We start from the raw sequence: 12,911 nt of genomic DNA, 5'->3' as shown, positions 1-12,911 counted from the left end.
AAGCCTGGATTTTCCACATAGAGGATTGCACAAATTTTGTTTCCGGTGCTAAAGTAGCAGCTGTGATACAATTGCCAAACATGCAATGAAACGTCGCTTATCGTTCCAACCCTTGTCACAAGTCTCTGCGGGGGAGTCAGCAGCATCTTGCAGATTCTGGAAAAGAAAATGCAAGTTACTGCCGCATTCTCCCTGACTGCAGCTGCACATCAGAGTCATGCATTCATGTGTCTGTACGCAAAAGATCCCCTGCCCGGCACCCACTCAGAAAAATAAACAAATAAAACAAGTCACACACACACACGCACACACACACACACACACACACACACACACACACACACACACACACACACAACTTTTAATCTAAGGGTAACTAAAAAAAATAGAATCACTGCATGATGTGTTGTTTAATCTTATCCTGCTAAATCACAAGTCGTTGATTATATTAGATCCAATTAGATTGGTTTACACATTTCTATTATTAGTTCCAGGATGACACTTATTATGCAGCTTGTTGGACTACTTGACAAAAAGACGCACAAAAGCACACAGTCAAATTCACAATCACACACTGTAGTTGGTTCTAATTTATATCATACATATTTTAAAAAGAAAATTCAAATTTTGTTAGAATCTTTATGTAATCTCATTGAGATTTGACATGATCTGAGATTTTCGTTTCAAAGCTTGTTTTATTTTCTATGATAAATAATTAAAAATTATTAAATATACATTTAAAAATATATTTTAATTTTAATGTCTTTTTTCATTGTTTATTTTTTAAGACTATTTTTACATTTACTTTATATTACTACTACTACTACTACTACTACTACTACTACTAATAATAATAATAATAATAATAATAAAACATTCTGAATGTAAAATTTTTCATATTTTTCACATTTCATTTAACTCGAAGCTTCTAACCCATATGTTGATCTTTGGTGATACTTGAACATGGTAACACTTATATTTTGACACAAATCTGGATTAATTAATTCCGTTAACAAAATATTTTTAATAAACTAGTGTGTCAGTGAGTTCAGATGAATAGAGACTTAACAGTAAAGTTGTATTTCACCCATATGAAACAAAGAACGGCACACTGACAGATCACAATGATAAACCACTGTAAAGCACAAAGTAGAGGCTGTGCTGTAATGTGAGGTTGCAGGCCGAATAGACAACCCACAGAATGAGTATAGTATGAGGTTAAACTCAAAATAATACTTTTAGTTCAAATGTCTTTGTGCAATGAAACATGTTAATTCCTGATCCTCACTATATCCTGGCATCAGGGACAGTACACATGAACTAAATACAAAAAAAGTGTGTAAACCCTATTAGCATTTAATGTGTAATATCTTTTTAAATACACTTTTAACAGAATCAGTCATGAATTTATGCCCACCAAGAAGGCATCCTGATATCTCTTGGTACTAAATGGAAAATGCTCTGACGTTCATCTGTGGAAACAAAACACAGTTTAAAGTGAGACGTATCTGAAAGTTACCACAGAAAGTTTCTTAGACCTTCATGCACCGCTACTTTTGTTCATTTAACCATAATTTAATGTAGTAATGAGGCTATGGGCAAAAAACGACTGAGTAAAGCAACATAGCAATTCTACCTTGTTGTACTATCAGTAAAACTACTTCTGTATATTTCAATGACACACTAATACTAATTATCACAGTATGCACATCTATGGAGCTAAAAATCTAAACCTTTTCTGATGTGATCCACAACACTGTAATGGGTAAAATACACCTTTACTGTGTAAAGTAATTGTCTCTCAGAGTTTATGCAACAATGGTCCATTGTGTGGGTACACATGTGTGTGTTTCTGGGATGGTACAGGGCCAGAATGATCAGAGGTGGCATCAGAATGAGGTGAGCAAGGAGGGAATGAATCAAAATTAGAATGAGAGTTAGAATGAGTTAGATGAATGTGGGTTAGCCCTTCACTCCTGCTGCTGAAACACAGACACGCTCACACAGGTGTCAAAGGCACAAAATGTAGTGAAGCACAAATAAACTCCACGGAGAATCTCATGGTACAAGAAACAGAAGAGAAGAGCACTACACAGCACACTTTACCACAGCAAACACACACTCACACGCACACATACATGTATAAACGCACAACACTGCATTCATTTAAAAACACACAAGGAGGACACACACTTTTAGCTCACAGGTGACGCTCGGATGTACAAAAAAACCATACACACCAGAATCAACACACACCTCACAGTAAAATCCCTGCTGGCAAATAACGTTCACACAATGTTAGCAGCAAGGCCATCATCAGACTTGGGCAAAAAAATACTGCATAGAAAATTTAGTTATAGATAATTCATGGCATTTTTTTTTCATTTGTTACTGGATTTAGCTCTTTTAATTTTAAATATAGTAACTGCCAAACCAATTACACAACGGTTAAGTGTTAAACCACTCAAATTGTAACTTACCAAACATGTGATTATTTTGCCCATGAATGAAGACCACCACAGCAACATTGTATGTTGAGCATTATGTGCTATGCAGCTGACCATGTGTTATAGCGTAGCATTAAAAAACACACACCATTTATTTTACAGGAAAAAGAAAAAGAAAACATTTGTTTGTTAATATAGCGTTAAATAAAAGACTGAAATACATCCATGAACAGAGAAAATATTTTACACTGTGAAGAAAACGTCATACGTTGAAAGCATGCCATGCACATAAAAGATGTCACAAACAGCAAACATTATTCTGTTCAAGAAACTCTGCGCTCAAACGCACAAACACACACACCCACGCACACCTGTACAAATGGCCATCTTGTGTTGGGGTTAAAATTAATTTTAAAATATTTTTGTGTAACTAAAATATTGAACTTACTCTCTATAATCTTGGAAGAAAACTAGAAAAAGTATGAATAAATTTCAAGCTCGGCTATATGATGTCATTTTTACTTGACTTACTTTGAATAAATAAGTCTGAAACACACACACACACACGTGCACACATGCACAGACACACACAGATATTGGAACAGCAAAGCATGCAGCATGCACATGCACAAACTGTAGTACACACACAGAGCTGTTTTAAAGAGGAGGAGAGGGTCCCCACTCGACTGAACGAGGGAGGAGCGCGGGAAAATAAGATGACAAGAGAAGAGGAGGCCCAGAGGTCAACATGAGGTCATATGAGGTCAGAGGTCGGACAGGAAGAGCTGTGAGGAGGAAGAAGAGCAAGAGAAGGGAGGAGGACGAGGAGTAGCGGGGCGGCTGGGCAGCAGATATGACATGTTACAGGTTCAGAGAAAAAAAAAGACAGAAAGTAGGACAGGATCCCGAGGAAAAGACAAAATTTCAAGACTGCAAGAAGACATTGTCGCTGGGGACCAATGTCTGCTGTCGATCAAGCACAACGTGACAGGTGAAATTTTATCTTGTTCTCAGACAGAAGAAAGAGAAAGAAAGAGGCAGGGACAGAAACAAGGTATGGAGGCCCAGAGCACACTGTCATCTGTGCACCAGCGCCACTTTTGACTAGTGTATCCATCCCAGACAGGACACATAAGGGCGTGTATGCACACACACGTGCATGTATGTGTACACACACGCGCAGAGCCACACATACACCCACATGTAATCTATAAAATCTCGAACGTTACCCATACGTTAACTGTTGGCTGTTTTGCAGACGACTTAAACCCCTGTCAGAAAAAGTGACTTATCCTCGTTTCTCATATTGAGTCAGAAGAATAAATGCCATCATGTTTAGGGCTCAAGTATGAGGTGTGAAAAAGTGTAACGTAAAAAGAAAAAGTAAAAAATAAATTAAAAAAATGAAAATAAAATGATGTGTGCCCCAGTGAGGAGAGGCGGTGTTACTGCATGCTGCAAAAAGCTTGCTTCATGGTGGAAGAATGACACCATTCCTCAGACCTCAAAAATGGTATTTGAGAATCATTATCATTGGTTTCATCATCATCATCATCATCATGTGCACTACAGGTCATGAGCAGCAAACCACCATGCAACCCAAGTTCCCTTCAACTTACCCCTTCTGAAAAACGGGGGTCTAATAACGCGTGGCTTGTGCACTAGGCGCGATGGCCTTGTGTCCGTGATCTCTTGTGGGGCAACAGAGACAAGGTAAAGTGGCTGTTACCCACACTCAGAGAAGGCAAGGAGGGGTTTTCAGAGGTGGAAAGTAAATGAGAATAAAAGCCTCACCTTCTTGGGCTGAAGAATTTAGTCTCTGATTTTTGGCAGTGAAGATTTTTTTTAGGAAATAATTTCCGCTCTATGCTTTCTACAACTTTTTGTGGGGTCCCACCGTGTTTTTTCCATTTACATCTGCATTTCCTGATATTTTGTGGACGTATCTATTTGGAAATGACCAAGTACACCAGATACTGCACTTGCACAGTAAATTGAGCCTCTCATTATTGTTGCCTCTAAAATCTTCTTGAACAGGAAATTCCTGAAAACTTTCCATTTCTGACGGTTACAAACCATCATGAGAACATCAGTCTTGCAATAAACATAACAAGTATTGAACCCTTTGTTTTCTGTAATTACAACACATGTAGCTAGAGAAGTCAATCTATTTAACAATACAAAATACAAAATTAAGGCACAGCATATCTTTGCTAATTAACTGTAAAGAGGTAATTTGTTAAAAAAAATGTTGAACTGACCCTTCTTATATGTCCTGTGTGTAGGATGTTTAATGTGTTCCTGTATCTTACCATTAATGACGCTGGGGGACAACAGAGTGGAGTCGCGGTCACCAAGCCGACAGGCGCCCTCCTCTGAAGAACCAGGTGCTGGTTGCGGAGCCTGACCCTCCAAAGAGGTTACAATATCTGCACGATCGATGTTCTTCAGAGCAAAGTAGAGGCTCTCCACTGAGAGGCAAAGGTTCCACGATTTATCACTCAACTTTTCTTTTTAAATATCTGTCACATGCACAGATAAGGATGCCCCGACACAGAAATATTTGCACTAGTCAAAGTTTTAATCGTTTGGTCTGAATTTTAAAGGGATATAGTGCTAACTTACTCTTGGCCCTTTTGCCCTCTCTGCTGGCCCACAGGTTGAGCAGGGCAGAGCTCTGGTCCAGCAAGGAGTTTGGATTCTCCACACGGATCCTATTGATGTCGTCCACACCAAACTGAAGCTCTCGTGCTAACTCTAATGGACACAGTTAAGAATAGAAAGAAACATAAAGCACATATTTATACAACTAAGTCCAAAATACTACTGTATAACCACTCACAGATGAAGTGAATAATCTTAGTATAATGGCACATCTGCAGATTAGCGATATATTAGTAAAAGCTGTTGCTCGTTCTTAGTCACCAACTTGGATGGGAGACTTTGATAATGAGAAACTTGCTAAATCCAAATAATTGGGTTGGAGCATAACACAAAACAGCAAGATGTGGGCTCCTGCTGGTCATCGGTGGTGTGGTCTACGGGAAGGACAAACATAAGTAGGATCTCTGATCTGGACGAATAACAACTGGCAGGGGTTTCCTTAATATTCGGTTTAGTGGTCTACATCATAGACCAGATCTAAAAGATGTACCTAGCCAGGACTCATTAACCCACTGGTTAATAACTGTTCTTTTCTCAGTTGCCATCTTGATGTTTTCAAACAGTATGTGATAAGCGACTCTTTGATCCGTCTGAGAAACAGAGGAACTCTGTACACTAATACAGTAGTGATGTGTCTGTTACAACATAATCCTGCCCTTATACGTGTTTTTCCTAATTTTCTAAACTAACAGGAACCATTGACAGCCTCATATGGGATTCATATACATATAATAATAATAGATTGGATTTATGTAGCACTTTTCAAGGCACAAAAAGCGCTTTACAATGCCACTATTCATTCACTCTCGCATTCACACACTGGTATGAATATATATATATGTATATAGATATATATATATATAGGCATATAGGCATATAGTCATATAGAGGAGTTATAACAGCTGCTATAAGGTGTTAGTGCTGATCTGTTGTGGTCGGTTTCATCCAAACGTAGCTTTGTACATTACGGTCAAATGTCTCCATTTTGGTTTCTTTTGTCTAAAGGTCATTTATTCAAATGTAACTTTGCAAACCTGAGCCCGTTAGTGTTTTTCTAATTGTGTTATTATGAACTTTAACATTTAACAACTGCCAACTGAGGCCTGTAGAGTTTGAGATGGTGTTCTTGGTTTTTTTTTTTTTTTTGCAGTTTTTATAAGCATTGCATGGTCCAACTTTGTAGCTATTTTCCATTGAAGCAATCAGGGTGCATTTAGTTTTTCACAGTGTGGCTTTGAATTTCTTTTTCGAATGGCTATATATCCATTTTATATACAGATTGTAAAGTATCCAGTGTGACTAACCTGCCCAACTTAAACCCAGCTGTTCGGATATGATGTTGATTTTGAGCTCAGTCCTCTCCATGGCATTCACTGTGGCTAATGAGAAAAAAACACACAGACAGTTTAGAAACATGTAATACAGCACACAAGTTTAAAGATGTTTCAATGACCTAATAGTTATAGTACTGTTTTACACAAAAACGTATTTGGGAAGTCAAACAGATATTGATGTGTGGAAAAAAATATTTTTTTTAATTGGGATGAATTTTTTAGACTTTTTATGACTCTTTTAAGACTCTTTTTAGACTTGATAGTGTTGAAGCAAATGTTATCAAGAGGTGGCTAGTATTGACTCATTTTCTTCTTGTTATTCCAATTCATCATCTGTACCTAAAAGACAGTTAAGTTTCAATACGTACCTTGACAAAAGCACTGCTCTGTTGGAGGAAATAAGCAATACCAACAACAGTGGTTTTTTTACCCATATAATTCTCAGGGTTAGGACATCATTTGACAAGGGAAGGTCATAATTTGGGGTTCATTCAGGTGCTATTCCTGCTAACCACAGTAGCATTCAGTAACCATTAAATAGAGACTGAGGTGCAATATAGCAGCGCTGTGTATTTGATAGACAGAAAAGGCCTTTATCCATTCACCCTCACTCGCCATCAGCACCATTTAAACCAATCAGAATGGTCATCTTGACTCTCTTTAGTTACCACAGGCCAGTATAAGGGCTCATCTGTCTTGCTCCACTGCGAGGTCCTGCCCATTCTCAGTGCTAAGCTATAGTGCTAATGCTAACAGTATCTGCTGCCATGCCATTGGAAATCGCAGTGGAGACACCAGCGCCATGCAAAACCAACCACAGAAGTCATTCATTGATTGTCACAGCTACCAGGACACTCAGGACAGAAAAAGGCTAAATTGCCATGTGCCATGGAGCCATTTCAGGTCATGTTGGGGGCGACTGCTCATCTTGTGGCTGCACATTCAATATGTTTCCACTAACTGCACTGCAAAAAACTTAGTGGGATACTGTAGAGCAGTACATTGCATCCAAGGCTCAGTTGTTGTGCCATGCGTGCACACGAGACAGGAAAATAGAGAGGGCAGAGTAAGAAGCAGGGTTGTGGGTAAAGTGGCAGTGCAACATTCAGTGCCCATCTCCACTGTGTGTATATCCGGAGAGGGCTGACGGTCAAGCATTGAAGGACTTACCCATGCCGGGCTCGTTCAGTGCACTGTAGCGTTCTCTCAAAGCAAGAGGGGTTAAAGTTCGTCTGCGCTCCTCACTTCCAACAACCTAAAAAATTGAAAGAATTACAATAATTAATCGCCTAACACAGAACTTTTGAACTTTTAACAAACACCCATGTCACCATGTTTGACCCATGTAACATTAGACAGATGTTCAGTGCTAGGACCAATTCTGTTTACATTATACATGCTTCCCTTAGGCAGTATCATTAGAAGACATAGCATACATTTTCACTGCTATGCAGATGACACCCAGCTCTATCTGTCCATGAAGCCAGATAACACACACCAATTAGTTAAACTGCAGGAATGTCTTAAAGACATAAAGACCTGGATGGCCGCTAACTTTCTGCTTCTTAATTCAGATAAAACTGAGGTTATTGTACTCGGCCCTGAAAAGCTTAGAAATATGGTATCTAACCAGATTCTTACTCTGGATGGCATTACCTTGGCCTCCAGTAACGCTGTGAGGAACCTTGGAGTCATTTTTGACCAGGACATGTCCTTCAACGCACATATTAAACAAATATGTAAGACTGCTTTCTTCCATTTGCGCAACATCTCTAAAATTAGAAATATCCTGTCTCAGAGTGACGCTGAAAAACTAGTTCATGCATTTATTACTTCCAGGCTGGACTACTGTAATTCATTATTATCAGGATGTCCAAAAAACTCACTGAAAAGCCTTCAGCTAATCCAAAATGCTGCAGCAAGAGTCCTGACAGGGACTAGAAAGAGAGAGCATATTTCTCCTGTTTTGGCTTCCCTTCATTGGCTTCCTGTTAAATCCAGAATTGAATTCAAAATCCTGCTCCTCACATACAAGGTCTTAAATAATCAGGCCCCATCTTATCTTAATGACCTTGTAGTACCATATCACCCTATTAGAGCACTTCGCTCTCGCTCTGCAGGCCTACTTGTTGTTCCTAGAGTATTTAAAAGTAGAATGGGAGGCAGAGCCTTCAGTTTTCAGGCCCCTCTTCTGTGGAACCAGCTTCCAGTTTGGATTCAGGAGACAGACACTATCTCTACTTTCAAGATTAGGCTTAAAACTTTCCTTTTTGAAGTCACCTTTCTCACTCACTATGTATTAACAGACCTCTCTGCATTGAATCATATCTGTTATTAACCTCTGTCTCTCTTCCACAGCATGTCTTTTATCCTGTCTTCCTTCTCTCACCCCAACCGGTCGCAGCAGATGGCCGCCCCTCCCTGAGCCTGTTAAAAGGGAGTTTTTCCTTCCCACTGTTGCCAAAGTGCTTGCTCATAGGGGGTCATATGATTGTTGGGTTTTTCTCTGTATCTATGAAGCGCCTTGAGGTGACTTATGTTGTGATTTGGCGCTATATAAATAAAATTGAATTGAATTGAATTGAATTGAATGTAGTACTTCAGACAGACTCCTGGCAAAGTAATGGTTGATATTAAAATAGTAATCCAGGTAAAATGCAGTAGACTAGATTAAAACACTTTAAACCTTTAAAATAAGGAGTCTCCATACCTTTAAGGTAGCCTGTCAGTCCAAGAGTAAACCCTTTGTCAAAAGGATTAACTGATACTGTGTAATGTTATACTGCTTCAGTTGTATTATTGTACATTTATTTTTTTAATGGAATCTCTTTTTATCTATACAAAATTAATAAGCACAAATATTACATATAATACATAATAATACATGTAACACACACATATATTTTGGACAAGCCCCAGTCTGATAGAACAACCTGAAAAAAATGACCATCTATCGGGATAAGGTCACAGTGCGTGATCTTTCTTTTTATCATCTCTATTTATTATGTGTGCATGTTTGCTACCAAATCCTTACCTTGACACAAGGTGGCATGGTTATATTAAGGTTACACAGTACGTGTTGTGTGTCCTCATACTTGGTGCACTTCCGCAGAAAAGACAAAAACCCGGAGGCATCCTTGTTACTGTCTCTGACCTAAACATAGACAGAAAACAGGTAGACAGAGACGAAGAAAGAAAAATAGAATAGAAGAATGTGGAGTGAGGGAAAGGAGGAGAATGGAAAGACAGAAAAGGATGAGCAGAGAAGAGCGGGAAGGGAAATTGAGCAGAAAAGATAGAATAGAGGAAGATAAGATGGGCAAGAAGAAGAAAAAAAAATCAAAAAGAGTACTAGATCCCTTAACAGTTGTCCTGAGCATGTGGCGCAGTAACATGGGACGAGAAGCAGGGGGAAACAGGGATGGAAGCAGTCCACAGGCAGGCAAGAGGGAGAGATTTACCTGCACATTTTACCTGGACATCTGTCAGACCAGACAGTTACAGAGTGACCGTGAGAGAGAGAAAGAGAGACAGTGAGACAGACACATACAGACAGGCAAGGCCGCAAGATAGGAAGGCAGGCAAAGAAAGTGAAGGAGTCACAGGGCATGCAAACAATTACCCAAGAGAGTTGACAGCTAGACAGGTAAGTTGTTTGTTGCTTGGCTACCAGTATTCATCAAGCTGATTCTGAACAATACTTGACTTATCACATCGACAGACACAGATGAACGGAAAAACAGTGATATGGAAATTACATAAATATGGTCACGGGACAGGCATGGAACAGCTTGTACACACAATATATAACATATACGGTCAATAGAAGAACAAATACACAAGTCATCAATGTAATGTGGAATAAAAACAGATGAAATTATGATGCTTTTGATAAAGAACTTAAACACAAAACAAAAACACCCTATCAAATCAGATTGCTGGTTTTTATTACCTTTACATTTCAAACAAACAAAGCACAATGAAAATAAAAAAAGAACAAAAGGACTCACAATGACACACCATGCCAAAAGCTAACTGAAGAAACTGAGAATCCCGAGATCCGATGAACAACCTGACATTCCAATATTTCTAATGTTTATCTTAACTTTACTGCCTGGAATATCTCTCAACTCTATGAAAAAAGGTAGCATATTGCAATTATAGTGCACCAATTATACTGCTGTGTTTAATATGCAATGATTGCAGAGTGAGCACAGGACTGTACTATTACCTACGTGTTTACATCACTGATATGAGAGTGAAAAGCAAACACAAAAACCACCATATGAACGCAGTGTTTGAGTCATCGGCAGGTGCTCATGAGTGTAAATAACTGGTGAGAAGGTCCTTGACATACTGTATCCAAAAACTAAACAACACACACTTTTGCACATGTATACACACACACACACACACACACACACACACACAAACAAACACACAATACTGTAGCAACACGTAGCAAGTGATAAAGAAGCAGGCATATGAACAAGCAGCTAGGGACAGACCTTGACAGAGACGGGCAGTCTGTTATCTCGGAAGGCCTGGAAGCTGAAGCTACGAGGCTGCTGAGTGGCCTTCCGAATGGGCACCAAGTTCCCAGAACACTCCAGGTAGAGAGGCATCCCCTCCATTAGCTGTGGAAAATATAACATAAAAGGGAAAAATGGAATTGCTTTTTTTCTAATAACATTTTACAAGCACTCGTTTATAGGGAATTTATGCAGATTTCTCATGATACAATACGCTGTACCCAAAAAACCCAAACAAAAGAATGATCCATTGTCTTTCTAGGTGCAGCAAATGCAATCTATAACAAAAATGGCAAAAACAAGGGCAAGAAGCAGGTGTTGTGCCAAAAAGTGATTGTCTGCCAAAAACTGATTGCTCGTATTTAGACTGCTATAAGTAACTTGTTGGGCTATAATATGTGAAACATATGTCAAATGCATCCCTCATGGATGACCACAAACAACATTCGTGTAACAAGGTAGAAGCCGCAATCAGTTTTTGGCAGCGACTTTTATAGAACCTTTATTTATGCAGTTAAAAAAAATCTCATTAACATTAAAAATGTCTTTTGTAAGATTAAGTTGGACAGCAGAAATGGCAGCAAATATTACAATAGTTCTGTAAAAATATTTTAAGTGGGGATAAAGGACCGGATTGGTTATAATGTAAGTACAATAACACAGATTTATAAAGATACTTGAAAAAACAGATAATTTTTTAATTCTATATATAACCCCTCTGTAGTCTATTTACCAACATGCGTAAAGATATTATATTGAGAAAAGAATATATTGAGAAAAAGTTTGGCGCAGTGAGATGAGTACCTGCCTTGAGTACCAGAAGGGCCAGGTTCGTAAAGATATTACAAATTAAAAATACACGGAAACATTGGAGATCAGTTTTTGGCAGGCAATCACTTTTTGGAACAACACAGGTATACCCTGGACAGGTCACCGATCCATCTCAGGGCTAACACACAGAGACAGACACCCATACTTTAGGACAATTCAACATATTCATGTCTTCAGACCGTGGGAGGAAGAACATGCAAACTTTACACCAGGGGTCTCCATCCCCCGGTCTCCAGTCCCAAACCGGACCCCGAGAGGGTTTTCCCCCAGACCGCAAAGCATTTCCTCATTTACTATGTAGCTAGATATTTTATTCCTGCCGGCTGCCATGGCTGACTTTTGAATAGGCGTGATGGGTAGCTATGTGGATCAGTGACTTTCTAGTCCACACTCCAAGCCAGCTGGTGGCGGTATTGCACCACCAACCACCAAAAAAATGCCAAAGAAGAACAACCTATGCGGGCCCTTCAACACAGGTTGCTAAGTTACAGCTTGGGAGCTTGCACTTGCCGACAGTAGAATGATGACTTGGTGGTGCACAGTTGAATGAGTAAAAAAAGATGGCTTTATCAAAAGCATGTATAGTGGACTATCTGACATTTAAAGATGAATGGACAAAATTCGCTCACAGCTGACTAATGAACATTTGCATGCATGCTTAAGAACTGCATTGACCCCATTTCACCCAAATTTTAAAATGCTAGCTGCAAATGCACATGCAAATTTCTCTCACTGAAGTGAGCCAGCACTGTTTTGCAGTATGTTTTAAGTTACATGGTGTTGAGTTTGTCAAACATATTTACTGCACCGTTTTAAAGCACTTCTTAATTTTCCTGAAAATTGAGGGTTTTTTTAAGTGAATTATTTGCACCTTAATGTTGTCCCAAAAAGTTTATTCTGTTCATCTGGATGTAGTGTTTTCAGTCATCCAAGTGATTTTTTTAGTGTCAGCTGACTGCAGGTTTCCCCAACGTTACAAACAGTACCTTTGCACAATGACTAGCCCACTGAATGAACAATGGGCTGTGAGGTCAGTTTCTTAATCATTAAAATCCAAATTGTCATGACCATTGATTAACAACCACTGATCAAAGCCCATTGAT

General features: G+C 39.0%; 1 protein-coding gene across 6 annotated transcripts in view; it reads right to left on the bottom strand.

Moving 5' to 3' along the window:
* The window catches only part of ank1b (ankyrin 1, erythrocytic b), a 79,623-nt gene that overhangs the window by 8,742 nt on the left and 57,970 nt on the right, over positions 1-12,911 (bottom strand). For 4 of the 6 annotated variants that reach the window (XM_042224793.1, XM_042224789.1, XM_042224791.1 and 1 more), the window contains 7 exons: positions 10,954-11,082; positions 9,480-9,599; positions 7,616-7,700; positions 6,416-6,490; positions 5,073-5,204; positions 4,760-4,918; positions 4,067-4,138 (listed from right to left, as the gene is read on the bottom strand). In XM_042224793.1, the coding sequence (XP_042080727.1) occupies positions 4,067-4,138; positions 4,760-4,918; positions 5,073-5,204; positions 6,416-6,490; positions 7,616-7,700; positions 9,480-9,599; positions 10,954-11,082 (772 nt within the window). The remainder of the gene's footprint in view (positions 1-4,066; positions 4,139-4,759; positions 4,919-5,072; positions 5,205-6,415; positions 6,491-7,615; positions 7,701-9,479; positions 9,600-10,953; positions 11,083-12,911) is intronic. The other 2 variants (XM_042224792.1, XM_042224795.1) reach the window with 1 other exon arrangement.

This window comes from Haplochromis burtoni, unplaced genomic scaffold, assembly GCF_018398535.1.
Source record: "Haplochromis burtoni strain Fernald_Lab_line unplaced genomic scaffold, NCSU_Asbu1 Contig_151, whole genome shotgun sequence".
Classification (NCBI taxonomy): Eukaryota; Metazoa; Chordata; class Actinopteri; order Cichliformes; family Cichlidae; genus Haplochromis; species Haplochromis burtoni.
This window is presented reverse-complemented; position numbering and strand designations above follow the sequence as displayed.